The sequence below is a fragment of the Molothrus aeneus genome, chromosome 3 (assembly GCF_037042795.1).
Source record: "Molothrus aeneus isolate 106 chromosome 3, BPBGC_Maene_1.0, whole genome shotgun sequence".
Lineage (NCBI taxonomy): Eukaryota > Metazoa > Chordata > Aves > Passeriformes > Icteridae > Molothrus > Molothrus aeneus.
In genome coordinates this window covers 28746423-28770760 of record NC_089648.1, presented here as the reverse complement: position 1 = coordinate 28770760, position 24338 = coordinate 28746423, and the positions used below count along the sequence as shown (strand labels likewise).

The following is a 24338-nucleotide window of genomic DNA, read 5'->3' as shown; positions in this document are numbered from 1 at the left end:
AAGCGTTAGTCTGCCTGGCTGCTTGGTCATCATGCCCTGGTATGATGTCACCAGGCCTGAAGAGCTACATGGGATTATTTCTGGATATGAGAGTTTATCTCCAAAGCAAAATTCCTGCTTCCAACAGGATATACATCACCGTCGTAGCCCTTTTCAATGGAGGCACCAGTCTACTAAGCCATGGCAAAAGCATCTGGCCCTCTGCTGCACACAGGTGCTGGGAATCATCTCAGGAGCAGAAGTCTTAACTGGAAAACTTAATAAGCCTGGTGCAGAAACAATAGAGAGCAGTGAATGTTGGCATGTGAAATAGGTGCTTCATGTTTAGGCTGGTGGGGCTGTCCAGGTGGAAGATGTTACTTTCTCTTTATTTAAAGGTTTCTGTTGCCTCGCTTTAAGGTAGTGATTTTTAATTTTTTTTAATCTTTATTTTATTTCATTTTAGAAAAGTTGAAGGAAATATATTTTCTGCCTTCAGTCAACCAAACCACCATGGCAGATACTTTCTGTCTGGAGTTAGCTGTTGAGATGCAAGTACTGTCCTGGCAAATCACACTCTGAAGAATTTCATTATTTCATGATCTCACACCGTCAATGCTCTAACTAGTTACATTTCCAAAGCATCAGACTGATGCTGTGTTGTGTTTGAAATTAATACACATCATTAATATTTAAGCTATTAACTTGTTTATATTCTAGTGGCATCTAACTGACCAATGTGAAATATTTTCCCCACTTCCTGGTTCAATTTTCAGCTTTCCTTCTAGCTCTGATGGCTTTCTTCCAGATTCTGCCTTAGAATGTCACCAAATATAGGAGCTTTAGTGCTGGTTTAGTTCTAGCAGTCAGAGCAAAGTGAATAAATAAGAACAGTAATGTGAATCTAGCACAAAACAGATTCAGAGCCTTCTTTTGCTACGAAAATAAGTATTATAAATCTTTAAGATTTACACATCATACTTCTGCCAGGACTGACCTATGCCCCGTCTTCAACTTACAAACCAAGCTCTGATCTGATCCGCGTGCAGCTCTGCAAATTCAGGTTATAAATGGATAATTGCATTCACTATTATTAAACCTAATAAAACTTGGACGTCACGAACAGCATGAAGGTCACCAAAATGCTCAAGCCTGAAGAGACTCAGAGTAAAATAAAATATGAAGTTGAAAAGATGGGGAACGGGATCGCAGAGGCGCTGCCTCCACTTTTTTCTTTCCCCGACACAACCCTCGGCGCTCCCGCCTCCCAACACCGGCCCGTCCACCCGCGGCGGCTCCGCATCTCCGTCGGGCGGGGCCGGGCCGGGCCGGGCCGGGCTGTACCTGGGCCGGCCCCTCCCCGCCTCCGCCGCCGCTACAAAAGCGGCCTCGAGAGCGCCCAATGCGGCTGCCGCCGCTCCCTGTGCCCAGCGCGGAGCCTCCGCGGCCAGCGGGAGCCGGAGCCTCGCGGGGCCCCCGCGCATGGGGAGCCGCTCCCGGCCATGCCCTCCTCGCCGCTCGGCTTCGCTCTCCTGCTGCTGGCTGCCGCGGGAAGGTCGCTCCCGGTGAGGCGGGTGAGTGCCGGCCCCTGCCCCGCGGCGCTGCCCCGGCCCGGCCGGGCGCCCTCAGGGATCCCGCGGGGGCTGCGGTGCCGCCGTGCCCGCGGCTCCGGGAACGCCTCGAAGAGAAGTCAGAAGTTTCAAACCCGTCACTTTTCGGGCGCCCCCGCCGACACTTGCAGCACAAGCGGCACCGGCGGGGCTGGAGCGCGGGGAATTCTCCGTGCGTGGGTCCCGCGCAGGAGCCGCACAAGCGGCACCGCCGGGGGCTCGGCGGGCGGGCGGGGGCTTGGGGCGAACGGAGCGGAGGAAGGAAGCGGAGACGCTGCTGCAGCTGCTGCTGCGAGGGTATTGCCCTGGAGGTAATGCTCCCCCCGGCATAAACCCACAGGAAATAACACGCGTGTCTGCAATGGCAAACAAACGTCGTGCCGTGGGAAAACCAGAGCGGGGTCCTGGCGGCGGATGGCAGGGTCGGCTGTGACACAGCGTTGAGGGTGGGAAAGCAAAATATAATCCGTGTGAAAAGCAAGAGCAGGCAATAGGGAAAAGGGAAAGGGCCAGGGAAGGGATGATGGACGGAGAAGGTTGGCTGTGGTTTGGTGAACTGGGGACAGCGAGGCAAGAGAGACTGATGGGGAGGGATGGAGGTTACAGCATTGGGGTGGCAGCAGGAGGCTCTTGCTCTAGGGAGAGCAAGGATAGGCTCAAAGCTGGCCTTGTGGGCTGCAGAGGTCAAGGAAAGGACAGTGTATCTGATGATGGACCAAATACACTGTCCAGTTTCTTAACAGCTGCTAAAAGCTTTTGGGGTTACAGATTTCTACAATACAGCAGTAAGAGGATCTGTTTAATACCAAACTGAGCATAAGCTTCTAGGGTTGTCTAACACATTGGCTTTTCTTGGAGGGTTTGTTTTACTTGCTACCTACTTCAGGCCCTTAAAGGTGGAACAGGCACAATTTGCCATAGGAAAAATTCCAATTCATTGTTAAGGTGATCAAACTGAAACAGGGGCCCTGAGAGACTGGGGAGCTTCCATCTGTGAAGGTATTTGGTATTTGACAGGCTAAATCCCTGAGCTACTTGAGCTTCGACCACAAAGCAAACTAATAGTGGAGCTGCCAGCATTAGAGGATCAAAGTGAAGTATATTTCTGGGCCAAGGGGCCTTCTTTACCTGGATGAGGAATGGGGAGCAGGTGAGAAGAAAGAGGCTTCCATGGCCTCAACACTATAGCTTCAGTCTTGCAGTAAAACAAGTACTTTTATAGCCTTTTCTGACACTAGAAGGTCTTATCTGACAACTTCTCTAGAGCAGTGACTGTGCCTGTTGTGTGCTGAACAACTGAATGAAGTACTCTACTCGGTCATAAGTGTACACAAGTATGAGACTTTGGCTATCTGAATTATTTTCTCAGGTTCAGTTTAGAATAGTGTTAAAGGTGGTATTTAAAGGAAACTGAAAATAGCACTGCACAGTCAATAGCAGGTAGTAAAAGGTGTGAGAGGAAGGCAGAACGATGTGATACAGAGTTGAGGGAAGAAGAATTTTATTGGTGCTCTGACTAATGTTTTACTTAGACTTTCTCTCCCTTCACCCCCTCAAACAAGTGAGGAAGGGAAGAAGCGAAAGCTGAGAATGTACGTAGAAGGAAGAAGAATTTTAGTCTGGAGTTTTTATCTGAGGTGGTGCTGCTTACATGCCATCATCTTAAATGCAGGGTGATGGGTAATTCCTAGGTCTGGATCGTCCTGACAGCACTGAGGGTAGTAAAATGACCAAGAGCTGGTAGCACATGGCTGCACTGTGGAATCTCATTACTGATGACAGGCTTGTGTCCTTTCTCTGTTTGGCCTTGAGCAGTGATGCCCTGCTGCTGAGAGAGCTGACCGGCAGCTGGTCACTGGTTCACTGCCATCCAGCCTCTCTCTTGGATTTGGATTTCAGATCCTGCTTTTCTGTGTAGTACTTTTGCTCAAAGGTTTGATAAGATAATCTCAAAGAAGTAGTTTAAATGTCAGTGAAGAACAGGAAAGAGCTGTGCCAGAGCTGTGATTTGGGAGGTCTTGTTCCTCAAACTACCTCTGCTTTTGTTTTTGAGGATAAATAGAAATAATAGAGGGGGTCTGGGTAGAAGGAGAAACAGATTAATTCAGTAGAAACGCTATAGATATTTTGCTCTCCTCACCTCTTGTTTCTGAAGTGCTCTGGTATGGGAATAGAAAAGCACATAGGTAAATATCAACATTGAGTGTGGGTGTGTGTATGTTACTGGTGCTCTCAGTTACTATTTTGTTACTGAGTCTTATTTAGATACAGCAGCCAGCTGTTCTCCCGATCAGCAGCAGGATTGTGTTATGTTGCAGGTGTTAGGGGCATGTATAGTTAGTTATTGCTCATTGCTCGCCCTTCTGAAGCCTGCTGTGGCTGCTTTCTAGTTCTGCATGCATGCAGCATCTGCTTCTTTACCATGGGTATGTAGGATTGGATATTTGTCTCCAGGAGGGCTACTTTTGAATCCTGATAAGCTTTGAGGAAAAGATGTGAGGGGGGAGGTTTTAACTGCCTTGTTAATGTGCTGTACTCTGCCCTTGAGGGCATGGAGGTCCCCAAAGTGTTTGCATGCCCCAGCCCAGGCTTGCAGGACCATGCCTCTTTTGAATTCTTTCTCACCTTCACCCTAAAGGTGAGAAAACTGAGCTATGTTTCCTGACTACCACTGTCCTGTAGATCTGTGTTCTTTAGAAGTCATTAGGGTGGGAAAATGACTGTAGATAGGACTTGTCTGAGAAACAGAAAGAGAAGTGAACCTATAAACTAATGACTCCTTGCAGAAGTGAGGATGGTGAGTTGGACTGCATCTTGGTTAGCTGGATAACCAAGGGGTTATTTTTACACCAACTGGGTAAAAATCCCTCCATTAGTAGGTTGGCTGGAGGTTCTGAGTTGCTTGTTTTCTCCATTTTCTGCTCCCAAAAGCTTCACAGAACTGTTTTTTGGTCCTTTTTTGTTGCTCGCATTCTGAAAATCAAAATATGCTACACCAGCGTCAGCAGCACATACTGGCAGAGGTATAGAAACCAGTGGAGGAAAGGGTGGACAAGGTCTGACACTGGGCCATCTTGCTGTAGTTATTATTCAAGGATACTTGGCTAGCCTCTAGGTAATGGGCTGCTTTCCCAGGAATATGGCCAGGTTCTTAAAAACTTAGTATTTGTAGGCTGTTTAAGTTCATTACTATATTTTTATGTTACAAACCTAAATTAGATGGTTGTATTATATAATTCAATGCAAATTAAATTGCTATTCCAAGTTGCTAAAATCTTTATGTATTTTTAAAATAATGTGGGGGTTTTCTTGTTTGTTTTGTATAGAAAACTAATTTTTTGGAAACTTTATAAAGTTACAGTGTGTGTGTGCTATAAAGCCAGATGGCCTAACATAGCAAATTTCATGATACAAATTAATAAGATACTTGTTACAATATCCCAAACATAACTATATTGGGGGGGTAGTGGGGATGACACATGGCATTTTATGCTTAAGGAGCCTAGGACAAGGGCATGTAGTGAAAGGACGAGGGGGAGTGGCTTCAGGCTGAAAGAGACTAGTATTAGGTTAGATGGTAGGAAGACATTCTTTACTGTGAGGGTATTGAGGCACTGGAACAGGCCCAGAGAAGTTGTGGATGCCCCATCCCTGTCAGTGCTCAAGGCCAAGCTGGATGGAGCTTTGCACAGCCTGGTCTAGTAGAAGACATGGCAGAGGGGTTGGAACTAGGTGGTCTTTAAAATCTCTTGCAACCCAGGCCATTCCATGGATCTGTGATCTCCAAGAGCTAGAGGAAAGGACTGTATTTCACACAACAAAGCAATGACTTGGCCCTTGGCATTGTTTTAAAGCTCTGATGTCTGTTCCAGGAAAGTTTAAGTTAGTGAAACAGCTCTTAAATCCTTCCCCCTATTTCTGTAGCTGTGACCACACCACCATCACTTCCCCACCCCCCAACCTAGGAGACTATCTGAGAGTTTGGACAAAAGTATTTGAGGAAAAGCATAGACAGATAGGGCTGGGCATGGAAGGACAGATGTTACAGCTGCACAAGCACACGTAGCTCTCCTTTATGAGAAGAACTTGTATTCTCAAAGTGAGATGGAAGTGATGGAGCTTTGCAAAACTAAACCTCCTGCACTCTGAAAGCTGTGGCTCTATAGCTGAGGTAAAGTTCAGTGAAACTGGGCCTGATATACAGAACATAAACAGTTGTCTGCCTTCTGTCAGATTCTTAAAGGTATTGTATCATATCCTGTTTCTGTGAGCCTGTGTAAATAGGGCTTTAATTTGCCGCATTGATTGATTGCCAGTTACTTGAGAGGACACACCAGGAGCTGTTATCTCTGAAATCACAGGGCCTTCACTAGTTTTTCACTTGGAAATAGTCCCTTTCAAAACTGATTGTTTCCTTCTGCAGTGCTGTAGGGAAATGAAAGCTGTTACCATCTTCTTTCATGAGCAGCTTTTGTGTTTCTGTGATAAACCAGTGTATGTACTGCCACCAAGGCTGCCTGCTCAAGTTTCCTTGTGCAGTATATCAGTTCTATTAGTTTGTGTCTTAACAAAAGTGAGTGTACACAATAGCAGGTATGTCTCAGTTTTGAAAAAAATATTGTCAGCAAAGTAGATTAAGAGACCTTTTATTTAAGCTCTACAATGTTGTTTTCTTGTGAGCCCAAATTAAAACATCAGGCAGGAACTCATTTCATTAAATAAAACTTCCTAACCTAGCTGCTGAAAAAAGACTGAGTTACTGCTTACATCCAGTGCTTCCCATTAGAAGAGGGATAGGGTAAGCAGTATCTAGGGATCTCTTGCTTGCCAAATAGAAGGTAACCTCTTCAAATGTCATTGTTTCATATGCAGCAGATTTGAACTTGTGAAGGGTGAAAACAGTTTGGTGGTGGTGGCTGAATACTGTTCTTTGATGCCTCATTTTGTTCAATGTTGGAAACTGTTATTTGTGAATTTCAACATGCTGGACTATGATTGCTGCATTCCAGTGATCCCTTGCCTTGGTATGAATACAGGGGAGCTTTGGAAATATGTGCCGATCTTCACAGGCATGAGGACAAGAAACTCCCAAAAAAGTTGCAGCAGCATCATGATTTGTGGTTTGTGAGCATAAACATGAAAAGCCCACTGCTTACACTGCTGAAGGAATGTAGATGAGTCTACTCTTACTGATAGGGATGCAGACCCATCCAAAAGGAAACTCCCTGCACTTGACTGGAACTTCAGTAAGCCTTAAAGACAGTGTTCCAGGGATATAGTGTGGCACATCTTTGTGGAGAACCACCTGATTAGATTTCTACCAGCTGTCCTCCCCTTGATCTTTATGGTTTTGTCTTGCCAAAGAGACGAACAACTGCCACTGCCTCTGATGTACGTGAATGAATTGATACAGGTTGCTGAAGTGGGGCCATGATAACATGAAGAGCTCTTTCCCAAATGTTTACATGAAACCTTGTGAGTAGCCCCTGCCCCAAGGTCAAATACAGCTTCTTAATAGTCTCATAAATACTGCAGTTATTGTATAGAGAAAACAGGGGTTTAATTTAATTGAATAAACAATCAAAAATATGGTAACCGTGTAGAGGAAATTGTAGTTTAGACATGTGAAAAAGAATATTTCATTCAGCTGGTCATTTTACTGACTATGTTTTATTGCTATTTCACCATAACTGATTGCTAATAGATTGCTGTATTAGTGCAGTCTGGTATTGACCGCTATTTTTCTTGCAATTGATTGCATTTCATTGTTAGTTTGCCTTCTCCCCATCTTTTTCCACAGTTGTTCTATGCTGGCTTTTAGAATTACCATATTTTTGTCTTGTGCTCGTCTGGTCACTGTGCTCATCTGCATTCACCTGTTCTGTTCTTGCCTTGTCCCACTTGTGCACATGTCCTGGTACTCTCCCAGTGCCTTCTCTGTAATTTCAGGACAATTTTTGAAACTTGCATTCTATTATTGATAAGTGCTGTTTTACCCATGTGCTCTCTGCTGCGCTGTACAGCAAGTTCAGGAAAAGGAACCTGCTTTCTTGCTGTGCCTTGAAAGCAGCTAACCAGTTGGGACCTTTGTAGAAGAACCATTTTGCATGTGTGAAACTGAACCCTTTGAGCACAACTTAGAAGCTTGTGGCTCTTGTGGTGTCCTGCCTTTTTCCACTACCTTCTAGATTTTTAGAGAACAAGTGAGCATGAGTTAGCTTGTCATCTAAATTTTGTTGTAATTGGGGCATATCTGCTCACATCTTACTATTGTTCAGGCTCATTTTTCCCTGTCCCTTCTGTAAAACTGCACTGCATCTCTCCTTCTCCCCCACCTCCCCAGCTGCCCCTTCTCCTCATGAAGCAGTTTCTTTTTTAGATTTAATGAGTTTAGGGCAAACAGGAAGGGGGATGTGGTGTGTGTATATGGACACATCTGCATAGGACAATCTCTGAAGTCTTGCTCCTTTTAAGACTTTCATTTCTGACTATGATGTGTTGGTAACTCCTCTGACATCTGCAGTTCTGATGCTGCTCAGTACATCAGTCTGGAAGCTGAATCACTCTGAAAGGCCTGGTATCAGGTAAACCAAAACACTTGTGTGAGCAGCTTGAGGGAGAGCAGTGCTGTCCTATAAATCCTTCTCTAAATGGGAAGAACAATGGTGACCACTGAGACTTTTGCATTGAGTGTGTCTCTGGTGCAGGGCAGAAGTGTATGGAACTGTCCTTTTACACCACAGCATGGGGCTTTGGCAGCATGAGCAGGCTGAGACTTGCTGTTATGTGTGGACAAGCCAAAAGCTGACGAGAAGTTCAGCTGCCAGATGAGCTGCCCTGGCTCTGCTTAGGGTGGCTATTTCTCTGATGCTTTGAAAGGCAGTCCAGCTACCTGTGAGCACCATGTATGTACTGAAGCAAGCTGAGGAATGGATGTCAAGCTTTACCCTGATGTCTACCAAGCACTCAAGAGATGTACAAAAGTCATTCCAATTAAGTGGGTGGATTGCACTTCTTAAAACCAGGTTATTTCATGATATGTAGTATTAATCTTCCTTTTCCTCTGAGTTCTGCTAACAGTAAACTTTTGTATATTATAGGAAACAACTGTATTCTTTCTTTTGCCAATACTCCTACTCCCATTCTGCTCTGTAGATATCAGCACTGCTCATGTTGTGGCCATATTCATCCTTTATGTATTATTTCATTGTGAAAACTGATTTTTTTTTTTTTTTTTTTTGCTTAAAGCATATTCCAGTTGTTCAATTGCAGCTCAACTTCTTTACAACTGAGTTTCAGAGAGTTTATTTCTTGTGTAACCAGACTGAGTCAAATTTTGCATATGCTCATCTCTTTTAGTAATTCAGTCTTTCCTGACATCTGAAAGAAGCCCTTATAAAATGAGTGCACTTGGACTTTATGACAATATAGGCTGGGACTGGGGGACATAAAGGGCAGATGACAAGTAGGTGACTTCTCAACTGCAGCAACGAGGCCACAGTTCTCTAAGAACCTTACAGAGCAAATAAATCAGAGGATTACTTCATTACCTCTGAGGGGTGTCAAAATCTGTGGCCATCTTCAACAAAACACAAACAAATCAAAGTGAACTTGAGAATCACTCTAAAACAGAACTGAACTTTTAAGGGATTTTAGAACATCTCTTTTTTAATTTGAAGTTTGCTGTCACTCTGTAAGGCATTAGGAGGATAGAAGGTGAGGAGGTGTGGTGTGTCCCTGCAATTGCAAAGATCTTATCACCAAGTCTTTAATGTTTTTCAAGATGACATAGTCAGCTTTTTATGGGGAGCAGAAAGGACCAAGGGTTTGTGCTCAGTTAGATGAGGAGACTGTTTTTTAACTCACTTGTTATGTTTGAGGTCATGTATGAACAAAGCGCACAGGAAAATATTTGATGTTCATATTAGGAGGAGCCCTGGTGGATGTGGCTTAATATTTTGTTCTGTGCTGCAGTTCATCTCTAAAGCCCCAATGCTGGGGAAGGTATGGAGACATTAGAATAACTTTCTCTTGACTTCTGCCTAGTATGCTCCTGTGATATTTGTCTCTTTGCTGGCTTTTCATTGAGCAGATAATAAATCCTAGGCACAGTGTGCCATGTGTATTGTTAGCAACCCAGCAGGTGTTTTTGCTCTCTGCTGTAAAGCAGACTGTCTCTGAACTATTGCAGGTAAAGCAATGGTTGAAGACTTACTCCCTTTGGGTGTTTGCTGCTTCTGCAGGTGCCTGGTAGAAATTCTGAAGCACAGGCTTAATGTAACTACTAAGCTGTGGTGTGAAAAAGTAGTTCTTATTGCCTTTCAAATCTTCTGGGAGAGACTGATATGCCTGGTATCTGCAGTCCTCTTTCACAAGATTCATTTCCTCACATGCACAGGCTCCTGGAAATGCAGTAGCCTCTTCATAGATCTTCTTCAGGATGGAAATTGATGACTTTGTTTCTCCTCTGACATGTCTGGAGTGTACAAAAGCTACTGAAGAGTTGCTGTAAGTCGTTCTGATATGTTGAAAAGGTTGGGTGTACAGAAGTATTGAGAAGTATCAGGTGTCTTACTTTGTCCACTTGGAGGGGGAAAACCAGGGAACTCAAAAGGCTTGCTTTATAGATTGCAGAATGTTCTATTCAACAACTACTTCATGAAATTATTCATTTACTCAACCCAATGTCATCTTTATGTTGTTCAGGCTCAGAGTAGCACCTTGAGAGCTGGAATAGGGTGGTACAATACCTGTCATGTTTGCAAAGTCCAGGTTGGCTGTGACTTCTCTACAGACTGATCATTGTGCTGAAGAGGTCTGTACATAGAAATTCACTTTTCGTGCCTTTCAGAGAGAGTGAGAACATAACTGTCAGTGCGTGAATTTTTCACTCTGCTTCAATATGTGAAATTGAATGGCAAGCATGAAGTGTGAGGGAAGCACCAATATCTAGGAGGGTAACAGCTTGTCTCCTATGCCCCAAAATCATCAGAGGTGCTATTGCTGTTGTGGAGGGAGCCAGACCCTGTAAAGCACTTACACTTCTTCCTAAGTCACCTCTAAAAGGATATTGGTAGAGCTGTGGATGGGTTGCAAATAAGATATACAGCTATGTATCACTAGATCAGTGATAAACACTTGGGTCAGTCTCCATCTTCCTCCTTCAGTCCTATTCCTCCCAAATAAAATTGTTCTACTGTACAAAGTGTGTTATGCAGAATGAATTAAGCTTTTAGGTTTTATCCCTTGGGATGGGAAAATTAAAGGTGTAGTATTTAGTCTAAATTACTTGAAATAGCACTTGGTCTTTGCTTTTTTCAGATGCTGTGATGCTCTCTAATATACTGCCTTTTTCATTACCATTTCTTAATGAAGACAAATTCATCAAGTACCATTTGAGATGCATCACTCTAAGAATAACAAAAAGAACCTATTTCTTTTAAACTCAGTGGCACTGCAGGCAGAGTACACTCTGGAGAAAATAAAAAAAGAGAAGACAGGATGCTATTATGTGCTGTTTGCAGTGACACTGTTATAAATTGCACAGCAAATAAATTAAGATGTGTTTACCGTGAACTTCTTTCAAAAAGCCCTAAATCCTTAATATGTATGACCTCTCTAAATGAAATGCAGAGCATCACAGATGGCATGGATGGCTTTCAGATATAAAGATAGTCAGAAACATCCTGTTCAAACAATATTTCAGAAAGTGAAATTCCAACACATTTATTGTTGTGATAGATCTGCTTTGAGCCTAGATGTTGGCAATCCTGTTTATTAGTTGAATTGAGTAAAAGTTGACACAGGAAAGTTGAGAAACCTGCATTCAGATGCACTCAGCTTTGCTCCCTATGGACTTCCAAGGGGCAGCAATTTTATCTTTTAATTAACTACATTTAGAGGAGAACCTTGTACTAGAAAAAAGCTGTAGAATAATAATTCTATAGCTATTCAGTATGCTCTGTATTTGTTCATTGCTCTTTGGGGATTAAGACACCTGGTGGTAATGAATAAGGCTATTAAAGCTTTGTAAAATAAAACTGATTTTATTACTAATAAGATGTAATGATAAAGGAATGTTAGCTTAATAGTTTGAACTCTTAACTTAATGGCCTTGCAATAGTAGAGATGGTTTTAAATTGCAGGAAACAAAGCTGGAGTTGGAAACTGCATTTCTTGATTTCTTACTTGTTTTGCTACCTAAATGACATTGGAACTACAGAACGGCTGAGGTTAGAAGGAGGTTCAACCTTCTTGCTCAAGCAGGGCCACTTAGTTATTTATTTGTGTAAGGTAATGTCAGTGCCAATGGGTCATTGAGCTGTCAGAGCTCTGTATGTCCTGATCTGTTTTCCTACTTGTTGCTTATGCTAAATGTTTGGTGGGTCATCCTATGATAGTTGAATGAAGCTCTTGTCTTGTTCCTTGCTCCTGCCTTCTTTTGCACTCTGCTACCATTCATCCATCTTAATTAGCTATAAACTGAATTTACTGTGGTATTTCACCAATCTGGGCTCTTTTTTGAGGTGAAAGCTCTAATAAGTCTCTGTCCAGTAGACTTAAAATCACCTAGTTTGGACTCAAATAGACCTTTACGAGATCACAAGACATTGGGTAAGGAGATAGGCAAATGAGTACATAGATTAATCTCTTCCCCTACATATTAATTCTAAAGGAAGCTCTTATATTAGTAGATTTTTAATTTTCTGTAAAAGAAGCCTTGTGTTAGTGCAGCTTTGACATCTGCTTGGTTTTTGCAAAAGAGTGTCACAGACTTTCCAAATGTGAACAGCAGTCCATATTTGGACCTTTACTGTGATCTTCCAGGATGCTCTTCCTCTTCCTAGAAGGATGATAGAGAGGGGTTTTGGAGTGGGTTTTTTGTTTGTTTTTTCTTGAGGGCTGTGTGTGGTGTATTGTAAGGAAACTGTTTGAAACCCAGTCAGAATAAAATGTTTTTCAACAGAAAATTAATTCCTGTGGCAGGATGGGTGGGAAGTATCTGCTTCCAGCTGTGGGGTTCCCTTTGGGGATAGGACTCAAACTTCTTTACATTAGGAGAGGAGAATTTGGGCAGCAAGCTGTCCATCTTGTTGCTGTAGTAGTCATGGTTAGTCAGAGCAATCAAGGGAGAGGTGTCATCCAAGGCAGTGGTTATTGGTGACAAGGAATCTGCCTCACTGTAACTTGGGGCTCACTCATAGGTTTTCTTTTTGGCTGATAGAGTGTTTGTGCTTTCAAATAAAGGCTTTCTTCCAGAACTAGAGAATGGAATAGTCAGGTGAGAAAAGAAACAGAGGTATCTCAAGATTTGTGTTAAGTGTGTTTATAGTCCCTCATCAAGTCTGGTGGAACATCTTGTGGCTGATGATGAGAAATGTCCAAATTTGGGCCTTAGGAAAGTGTTTCCTTTTTTTTTTGACTATCTTGTATGGAAAGATTTACAGTTTCAGACTTTTATTATTTTGCTCTCTTCATTTTAGGGAGATTGAGTCAGGTGAGTAACATTCCTGTGGTTTTACATATTAATTATTGAGTAGGGAAATGGATTACAGTGTTGCCTTACATTTTGCATAGGAAGTAGGAGCTGTTGTCACTCTTGCTATTAGAAATGTGTGTGTGTGGAGATAATCCATTTGGTAAGATGACCCCTTCCAAATGCCTGTTATAGGGAAGGAGTAATGTTTTCTTCTGTCTGCACTTAATTCACCAAGTCTATGTGTTTGAATACGAATATGATGGGTGCCTTGGAAGGATCTGTAATAGCAACAGAAAGCAGTGGAGGACAAATTGCTTTTTATATTGAGTCAAGGTTGAAGGACTGTGTTTGTCTGAAAATGTTCTCAGTTCCTGTATAATTGATTACTGGTGGAGAAGGGGTTACAGCTGCACAGGAGAGATCTTCATCAGTGAGACTATTTGTAGTATTAAACACCACACTCTTCAGAGCCAGACACTTAATAACAAACCAAACTGTCAGTTGGTGTACACATGCTACTGAGGGAGCTTGAAGGCTGTAATATTGGGAGAAAAAAGCTAATGTAAACATCATTTATAGTTCATGAGGTTAACTTTCTACTTGCTCGAGCTTTAAATGATTCGTTTCTTTCATGTCTGTGTTTTGTATTGCCTGTGGTGTGTGGAGTTCTGAGGTTTGGCAGCTTAGTTCACAACTTTGCTTTAAGCTTTGCTGTGTTGTGTCCTTTCCTCTGTTGTCTTTGAAAATACTCTATAGTTTTTTTTTTAACAGAAGGACTTACAGTTCTGTTTAATCGTGACTTTGACATTATGGCTGAGCTGCTTAGCATAATGCTTAACTAAAGCCTTAAAGAAAATCCACATTTTTGAGTAATTCATTAATATGCCTGTACTGTATGGGGAAGGAGAGAGAGCTTTGTACTGACAGATAAGGAGAAACTAAGTTTCCAGTTAGTGTGCTGGAAAGAACTTGGATAAAAATACTGAATTCCAAATATTTTATCCCCAAACTACATCTGATATGGTGATCTTTATGTTGATGGTACTTTATGGCCTCTGGAGTTTTTTGGTTTGTTTTTAATTTATAGCTCTTCTTCTTCATCCCTCTTTCTTCTTTTTGGTTATGCTGGAAATATTTGGAGCAAAACCAAATTGTGGAAAAAACAGATTTATTATATTGTCCAAAGTATCTGTATCCTGCTCAATGGACAGCTGGGATCAGCACAGAAGAAAAGTGTTATGTGAAAGACAGCATGGGCAGCAACTATGTCACTGGGAAATGAGAAGATAATTTCATAGCAAATTTTGTAGCAAGCTTGGAGCACTGTCAAGTATGGGATGACAGGCAGCCGACATGGAAATATTCACCTTTCACTCCCATTGAGATCTAAATGCTTCATGCTTATTTTGCAATGCTTATCTTTTATTTAGTTTTATGATCCAAATTGGAAAATAAACTATTTGAACAGTTGGGAATGGAGAGTGTCAGCCTACTTTGGTCTTGACTAAATCATTTTCTCTTTAGCTGCCTTTTCCCTCTCATCTGTCTTTTCCTCCACCCTGGCGCCTTCTTAAGTTTTTGGCCATTTCTGGTCCAAGGAATCTGACAAGAGAAATGTTCTGTGGGTTAGTGTCCTTTCCATTAAAAGTTCTGGTAGAAACAAAGCAGACAAGCTGGCCTGGTCTGCTGTGTGTTTGTCTGCTTGCCCAAGCTGCTCATCTAGTGGGCCCCTCTAGGGAGCATGTCCCAGCTCTGGCCAGTGTTGTCTTCCTGTCCTCCATGTAGTGAGTTACTGCCTTTTTTGGCTGTGTTGTTTCCTCCCTTGAATTCCATGAAATGGATACTTCTGAACAACTTGAGATGGAGACTTTTGGAAAGTTCCTGCCATCCCCCCCCCTATATATTTTTTATATAGTGATTAGCCTGCAGAGATTCTGGGATCACCTGTATTGTAGTGATGAGCATTTGTTTCTCTTGTTTTTGAAAAGCCAATAAAAATGCACTTTTCTCTATTTTTCCCCTCCTTTTTTAAACACTATATATCTGAATGATCTATCATTTTGGAGACAGGAATTGTAAAGGATTTAACCTCACTGTTGCTCATGTCAGTAACTGGAGACTGTTGTATGAAGGATGTTGCAGGAGGTTTTCATATACAAGTACTTACTGCATCTGAGTAAATTCTGGTTGCCAAAAAGAAGGAGGATGCATCTTAGTGACCTGAACAGAAGCTGTTCCTGCAGGTTGTTAGAATGCAAGGTTTTCAATGTTTCTGCCATTTCCATCCTGTTTTTGGAGCTGTCATTTCCTTTCTTTTCTACTTAGTACTTTTACATCTACCTGGGTAATAAGTGTTTTTACTTATATAGTGATGTTTGAGCAGAAGTTTCTCATACAGAGGCTTATTTACCTGTTTTAAATCTAAGTGTTTCAGTGAACTTTCTGCTGTCATAATCTACAATGCTAAAGCAAAAAAGATGCCTCAGGTGAAAAAGGGATTGTTGTCTGCAGTACAGCAGTGTGCTACTTTGGTAGTTGCAAGGAACAGATGTATTTTTTGGGGCAGGGTGTTCAGGCATGAAAGCTTTTACCAATCTCTAAAAGCAGATGTGATCTACAGCCCTGATACTGCAGCACTCCCATCTACAGATTTTGACTTGTTTACCCAATTAATTCCTTCAAACTGGAGAAGTAGAAAAAAAGAATGTAAGGTACCATCTGCAGCTGCAAAGCTGAAAGAGTAAAAATAGCGTGAAAGGAAAACATTATCATATAAAAAGCACAAGTATTTTTAACTTTGAAGAGATAGTGATGCTGATAGTGTCCCCAATTCTTCCAGCTCTGCAGATGTCTTCTCAGAACTTAAACTGTTCTGGTAAGAAATTGAAGTGGTGGCTAAAATAACTCCAGCAGTTGTGTGTAAGGAAAAGTTAAGGAAGCTGATGGCAACAAGTACAAACCAACAGTTTCAAAAATGCTAATGAGGATAAAACTGTCTAACAAGTCTGCATAATCTGAGGCGAAAGGACAAACTGGCTCCTTTATCAGAAACCAACTTAGTGGCAGTGGGGTGGAGGATCCTGGACTTTGCTTTGCTGAGCTCCACAACAGTGTGGTGGTACGTAATTGTAGTCATCTATGAAAAACTCAATTTCTATTTGCTTTCACTAGTATCTCTTAACTGTTTAATCTGATATGCATCCACCTGTTTTGTGAAAAGACTGAGAAGTTATTGAACCTCATAAATATTAACCAACCTGTTATCTTGGGAAAATTGAGTCAGATACAATTTTTATTACTTCAGGTCCATCTTATTAATTAAAACCTTTGTGACATACTTCATGTTTTACAAGGTAGTTACTTTTAAGCAAAGTCATTTGTATGGTTAATTTAACTCAGACCAGAAATAAGCGAAGATTTCGATACTGCAGGTGATAAACCACAGTAGTAGCTAGCCTAAGAGTGCAGTGAATTCTTGGTCGCTTGGAGTCTTCAAGTCAAGATTAGATCTGTTTCTGAAGGGTATTTCTGGTCAAGCTGGCATGTGTGAGATGGATGCAGCAGTTGGTGGGAGGCTCTAGAAGGTGCTATGTGGGAAATTGCTGAGTTTATCACATGAGTCCTTTGGCCTCAAGGTCACTGTGGTTTTCAAAAGGTGAAAAATCACGAGCTGTGTGGTAGGGAGTGTAGATGAAGAACATTTAGAGGCTATTTCTCCAATTGTTGAAGTCCTCAAGTCTTTCCTTCTTTTGAATAGCACATTTGACTCCTAGCTTAACATTTTGGTACTGGTAATTCATTTTATGTGCTGTATAGGATTTTACTTACTACTCACTTCTAAGTTGGTGGATAATTAAGATTGTTCTTATGTCTCACTGGGAGCTGTGCTGCATTTGTTTCTGCTTCACAGCCACACTTAGCCCATCAAATATTTTTCCTGTTTAATTTTGCCTCTGAGAGTAAGGCTGTTTGGCTTGCAGTGCTGATGGTATGAGTGAATCATAAGGCCCAAGGAGACAAGGGGAGTGAGGTGTGGGGGAGAAAACACCACCTTTCTCTGGGCAAAGAGAAACCACTGCTTTCAACAGCAGTGCTGGTTTATGCTGCTTTAAATGCTGATAGTTATGCCATAAGATGACCCAGTACTTCAAAAGTACATTTTAAGGGTGAACTGAGATGAAAACATAAGTCTTGCAGAGCTGGTTCCCTCAGAGGGAAAACTTTTCCTCTGAAAATTCATGTCAAGCCAAGCCTCTCCTATTTGAATTTCTAAGCTTTTTCTCTAGCATCTTCTCTGTGAATATATTCTGTTCCTACAAGTGCTGTTTGATTTAAGGTTAGTGTCAGAGGGGGAAACGTGTAGCTGTGAAACTACTAACATGGAATGAGTTTAATTCCTTTAAGTGACCTATCCATTTTCAGCTTTATTACTGCATGGTCACTGCTTCCCTCAGTGCTGTTAAAATTGGAGCTGGGTGAAGGGGAAGCTTTGTGCACAACTTCACCTTACTCAAAATGAGTAATTTGGAGACTTGACTGGAGGGGTGGCTGTCTTTTCTGTGTTTCCATTTGTCCAGCTTACTTGAAGCTCTCTGCATGTTTTTCTTTGCTTGCCTTACCAAGCTGCTTCTTCCTTGTGATTTATCCTGTCTCTTGCCTTCTAAAAACTAGTGTTCTTACTGCTTTAACAGCAATCTTACTCTGCTGCTCACTTTCCCCTTTATTTTGAAAGTGTCCCCAAGGAAAAGTGGCAAGAAATGGAAGTCCTGTCAGCTTTAACATCAACACAATTGCAGTTCATTTCTGTAGCTTAAAGCACAATCCTCTTTAGCTGCATACACCTTGGGGAGTGTAAGGGAAGGAGAGAAGGAGTGAGGTGGAGGCAGGCTGATATCTGTGGAGAGTTATGACTGTCTTTCAGGCTGGTTGCTGCCCACAGCAGACCTGCTGGACTGAAGTCTGTGCTGTCTGGCTGAGCCCCAGGGCTGGTGAGGATTGTGCACGAAGAGGATACACTGATTTCCCATGCATTGAGAAAACGATCTAATGAGACCCCAACTGATGAAAATCAAAGTGTGCCAGAAGTGACCTGAAGATGGGGTAGGGATGAACTTTTGAAAAAATAGAAGTTAGATCTTGCCTCTGAATTCCTCTCTTCTGCAGCTGTCTGGGGAGAGAATCATTGTAGCTTGTGGGATTGTCTTGCGGAGGTAATGCATGGATCCTTTGCTACTGATTCAGCTGTAGCCAGAGATCCTGGCACTGACTGCACAAGAGGGACTGCATATTAGTATTTGAGTATTTGGTATGCATGGTTAATTCAGCAGATTGGAGGTATCTGATCTGAATAACCTGAGCTGACTCCTGTAGCAATAGGGTGGTTCATAAGTTGCTTTGCAGTCCTAGAGTAAGGAAAGTCTGTGATTCAACTTGACCTGTCTGTACTTCTGTAGTCAGCTTCCTGGCTTAGAGGGATTGCAGGAAAGAGAAGTAAATCTCTTCTGGATGAATTTGTCAAGTACTTTTACTTTTTTAGGATTTGGAAAGCAAACAGATGACGTCTGGAGAATGAGCTTTGCTGGCGGAACGTCTCCTGTATGCTCTGCTCTCAAATGTGTCCTAACTGTGGATGAAAGCGCTGGCCATTTGTAAAGGTGCTGCATATAACTGCCTTGGCAGGGACAAGCCATACAGCAGATAATTTGGACAGTGAACCTTCAGCCGCTGTGACAATGAGCTGCTGAGGGAGTTAATTTGCATTTGTTAAAACCAAAATAAACTGCTGCCCTCAACTAGGACTGGTAAAAGCAATACAGATTTGATTGCATTCTACTCTGGCAATCTCTAGACGATAGTAGATGCAGAACCCATGAAATTGTAAACTGAAGTTTTTGGGTTTGTGTGTGGTGTTGTTTTTTAAATAGCTTTGTGGTGATTGTTTTTCTATTGAGTAATTTTTTTTAACTAGAGAACTCTGTTTATAAATAAAAAAGTGTAGATGGGAATGCTTTCAGTGAGAAGAAGGGTTGTGAAGATTAGTGTGTCTGATTTATTTGGTTGGGGTTTTTTTCTTGTTGTTGAACTGATTGCAGTGATGAGATGACAAATTGGTGGCCAGGCTTAGAGTGTTACAGGATTTGTGATCTTGGAAAAAACTAGCTACACTTTGCACCAAAGCTCTTTGAGAAGGGTGACTGTTAAATAGTCACTTGAAAAGTTGGGGGAGCTTAACTCTGTTGGGATATTTTGGTATGGAAAGTGGAAAGATTTAGAGTTTTTCCATCCTGGTGAAAATACAGATTATTTACAATGAAGTGATGTTTGTATGTTTTTCTGTAGTAACTCTTTTTAGCTTGGAAACTCAAATGTTGCAATTCCATGGCTCTGTGGAACTGCCAGCTCAGTCTCTGCTCAGCCAGCACTGGGACTCTCCAGTTGCTGGCTGGTACAGAGAAACCAATCAATTATAAGCATAAAATAAATATCCTTTTAAATGCACTTGGTTCAGTATGTCCAACTAAAGAACCAGCTTAACTAATTGCATTGTAAACCTCAGCAAGAGGAGTCAGAAGTCCAGCTTTGACAGATGTTCTTTACTTTTTTTTTTTGCTTGAGCAGCTGAGAGATGAGTCAGTTGCCCAAATGTAGGCATCTAGAGCTGCTCAAAAATTTTACAGTATTCAAGACCCTGTGTGGGACTAATTGATATGATGTAGGATATAGGGGAATCCTGTACCTCTCTGTAGGTGTGGCAGGAGACAACATGAGGGATACATCAATGTTAAAGGGAACTATAGGTACCTATGATCAGGCATCTGAATTCCATCCTAAACCTCTTCAGCTTTTTCCAGCTGTATATATCCCTCATTTTTTCTCTATTCCATTTGATAGTACATGATTGTGATGTCCTTCAGGGATCTGTATTGGGACCAGTAATTTAAATATCTTTATTAGTGGATGTAGTGGGATTGAGTGCACCCTTGGCAGGTTTGCAGGTGGTACTAAGCTGAGTGGAACTGTTGATGCACTGGAGGGAAGGGGGGCCATCCAGAGGGACCTTGACAGGCTTGAGAACTGGACCCATGTTCAACAAGGCCAGGTGTGAGGTCCTCCACCTGATCAAGAAAATCATCAGTATCCATACAGGCTTGGTAAAAATGGATTAAGAGCAGCCTTGCAGATAAGGACTTGAAGGTGCTGGTGGATAGGAGGCTGGACATGAGCTGGCAGTGTGCACTCAGAGCCCAGAAACCCAATTGTATCCTGGGCTGCTTCCAAAGCAGCATGGCCAGCAGGGTGAGGGAAGGGGTTTTCTCCCTGCTGTTCTTGTGAGATCCCACCTGGAGTGCTGCATCTAGCTCTGGGGTCCCCAAAAAATTAAAGAAATGGACCTGTTAGACTGGAAGGGGGCTGTGGAAGTGATCTGAGACTTCTGCAAGGAAAGGCTGAGAGCACTCAGATAGTTCAGCCCAGAGGAGAGAAGGTTCTGAGGAGACCTTATGCTGGACTTTCAGTACTTAAATGGGGCTTATAAGAAAGGTGGAGAAAGACTTTTTACCAGGGCTTGTAGTGTCATAGGACAAGGTTTTAAACCAAAGCAGGGTAGAATGATTGTAGATAGAAAGAAGAAATTACTTTGTATGAGAGTTAGCATGGTGAACCACTGGAACAGGTTGCTCAAAGAAGTTGTGGGTGTCCCATCCCTGGAAGTGTTCAAGGCCAAGTTAGATTGAGCTCTGAGCAACCTAATCTATGTGAAAGATGTCCCTGACCACAGCAGGGATATTAAAACTAGATGATCTTTAAATGTCTTTCAACCCAAATCATTCTATTCTGTGTTACTAATGAATGAAATGCTGAGTTGCTCTTCCAGTAGCCTAGGCTGAATTTTGTTTCTAAATCTGTGAGAGTATAAATGAAGTTCTGCTCTCATTTTCAGCTTTATAGCTTCTGCTCCTCCTGTAGTGGTCTTCAACTCTGCCTTTGTTCATTCCTTGGTGTTTGTAGAGCTATAATCTTGTGTATCTTTCTAAAAATACCTGCTAAACTATTATGTTTTGCTTGCCCTGTTGTATGACTGCATCAATAAAAGTCCTCTGCTAAAGAGCACTTCTAGATTTGCAATGCACAGTAAAATCTCCTTGTATAATAATGTAATTCTTATGAGTGCTGTACACTGTCTCCCACTGAAATTGTTGGATTGCTTGCTTCTCTCCAAGAGTTTGTGAGTTTTGAATTTTGCATTTTTCTTCTGTCCCTCTGCATAGTTTCTCAGTAATTTTCTTCTGGCATTTTTGAGTGGCTCATGTAATACATCCTTGACAGGAACACTTACCAGGACAGATGAAAGACATTGTAATGAAATAACATTTTCTGGTAACAGCTGCTGTCAATCTGAATGTGTACCTCCCTCAACAGTGAGCATATGGATTCATGGGTCCTACAGTCACCCAAGACAAAAATCTTTCCAGCTTTGGGAAGTTCTTCATGGAACAAAAGAGCTCTTCAGGTAACTGTTCTTGTCCCAGGTCTGTCCATCACTGAAGACACAAACAATAGAAACTTGAACCCTATAAACACAGGTTGGCACCACATTTTCAGACTATCCTACTTGACCTACGGGAGTTTGATTTTATTTCTTTATTTCTCTAGAAGGTGATGCTAAATTTTGTAGCATGCTGAAATATTAGGCTTTACTTTATTCCCTTTATTTTGAAACTGTATACTGTGCAACTTGATTTAGGTCTTTAAAAGTTTGCTTTGACATCTATGTCTCTGAATGCCAAATACTTTCTCTTGATCCAGAAAATTACAGGGCCAAGAGATATTTTTCTCATTGAGATGCACCTTGTCAAAACAAAGTTTTCAGGGTTGGGAAAACTGGTTATTTTCAAAGCACGAATGAAAGATCCCAGGATGGACCTGGAGTGTTTGGTCCTGGAATGGAAACCCCTTGTGGTTAGGGCTGAACTCTCCTGCCTGCTCAGACAGTTCATGTATTTGGAATGATTGGTGGAACAACTGGGAGCTCCCTGTGCAGAGGTACCAAGAAATAGGAGTTTGCCTCAAATCAGTTTTGGTTTTGTTCTTTAAAATGGCTTATCTGTGATTCTGTGCAGAAGCATTCTGCATTTCTAGACCTTTAGGAGATGCCTGTGCTTATTCTTTTTTCCTTAATTTAGTAAGAACAGATCTTAAGAATGGAGGGGGTGGGAGATGGGGATGGGATGGTGGTGATAAGTGCCCTTATAGATGCTATTATGGGCTGCTGTAGGATTGAGCTCAGGCAAACCTTCCTTCCTTCCTTAGCTGGTCAGGTGTATAAAAGAGAAAAGAAAAAGGCAGGAAGGCCAGGATGAGGGACTGTGTGGTGCAGTGGTCTTTTTCAGGTGAGAGAGAGAGAAGTGCTGAAATTCAGCCACTGGTTTAAAACAAGCAAAAAGAACAACAGCAACAAACACCACCAAAAGAGAAAGAAATCTGGCTAAGCAGATCTGAAGAGGCAGACAGAGGAATGTCTTTTCTGTGTGTTGGTCATATGTGTTTAATGAGTGCTTCCTCTTACAGCTGTGAGTTCAAAAGCTTGATGTCATGGAACTAGAAGTCAGTGACAGAACAGAAGGCTTTCCATGCATGGACAGAGGGTGAAACACTGTTCTCAAGATTTGCGTTTATCGAAGTCCTGAGACTTTTTGTTTTTCTTCAAGGACTTAAAAGTACTAAGCTGCTGCAGCCTAAGGGCAAGAACAGCTGGCAGGTGTCACCAGGGATTTTCTCCCTGGATTCAGTAGCTCCTTTTGAGGGAACTCATTTTTTGCTTTTTAGTAGCAAGGAGGATGCTGAAAGATTTCTTTTTCTGACGGTCCTGAGCTTCTTAAATAATTGGTTCATTAGTAACTAAGGAACAGAAGCATTTACAGGAAAAGCTCCTAGAAGCTGGCTTCCCTCTGAAAGATAAGTTGTTTTGATCCTGTTTGTTTTTTCTGAGGGGTGAGGAATTTGTACAGAGTGATCCAGCCACTGATGAAATATTTTGTAACATATGAGTTGGGAAGCATAATTAATGTTATATCATCTGATCAGTCAAGCAGCCCTACAGAAGGGACTGAGAGTAATGACTTTATCTCAGAGGGTCACTTAGTGTTGCATAATGTCAAATGACTACATTAAGCTTGATACTGGGCAACGTGATGTGGGAAGAGAATGTGATAAATACAGAAATCTAGGGAATGTCAGTCCTGAAGTATGATCTAATTTATCATCTCTTTGAAAGGGTACCTTTAATGATACTTCTTTTGAATTATCTTTAGTAGAGACATCATTTTTTGATGTACCTTTTCCTCCTTTGGCATAGCTTCAGTTCTTAAAGGAGAGTAACTGGACTGTGAGATGTTGCACGTAATGGATTTAGATTAACTTATTATGCAGAAGGTTAACTAAGTAGTTACAAAATTGGGTTGAATATCATCTCTTTGGGAGAGTGAGGGTTGAGCAATAAAGCTTTCTCCCACACTAACACGCTTCCAGAATGTCTTTGGGTCTTCAAGAAGCATTGTACTTGAAGGTCTGATCCTCAACAGGATTGTTTTATCATGGGGTGAACAGTGAGTCAAAGGACTCTGTTAATACCAAGTTCAGTACGGTACATTTCAGTAAAGTTTTTGATCCTATCTCTCACAAATCCTTCTGGATGAAATGTCCAGCACACAACTGGATAAACACATCATATAATGGGTGAGCAACTGGTTCATGGGTCAGGCACAAAGGGTTACAGGGAATGGGCTGGCATCCAGCTGGGGACCTGGCACTAGTGGGTTCTGCAGGGTTCTATCTTAGGCTCTTCAACAACTTCAAAAACAACTTAGACTCAGGACTGGCAGGGATACTAAGCAAGTTTGCAGACAGTACAAAACTGGGAGGAGCTGTTGACTCACTTGAAGTCAGAGAGGCCCTGCAGAGAGACCTTGACAAACCAGAGGGCTGGGCAATAACCAACCATGTGTAGTTCAACAAGGGAAAGTGCCAGATTCTGCACCTGGAATGGGGAAACCCTGGATGTAGGGACAGACTGGGGAATGAGATGCTGGAAAGCAGTGGCACAGGAACCTGGGGCTCCTGGTTGATAGCAAGCTGAAGAGGAGTCAGGAGTGCCCTGGCAGCCAGGAGGGCCAAGCATGTCCTGGGAGCATCAGGCACAGCATCACCAGCCGGGCAAGGGAGGGGAGTGTCCCACTCTGCTCTGGTGTATTGATGCAAACCTATGGCTTATG

The 24338-nt window shown here is 42.1% G+C and overlaps 1 protein-coding gene across 1 annotated transcript in view; it reads left to right on the top strand.

Annotated features, from left to right (window-relative positions):
• The first annotated feature begins 1405 nt into the window (after positions 1-1405).
• GLP1R (glucagon like peptide 1 receptor) overlaps positions 1406-24338 on the top strand; it is an 81481-nt gene continuing 58548 nt past the window's right edge. Inside the window, exon 1 of the mRNA XM_066546543.1 lies at positions 1406-1553. Within this exon, the coding sequence (XP_066402640.1) occupies positions 1482-1553 (72 nt within the window). The 5' untranslated portion in view covers positions 1406-1481. The remainder of the gene's footprint in view (positions 1554-24338) is intronic.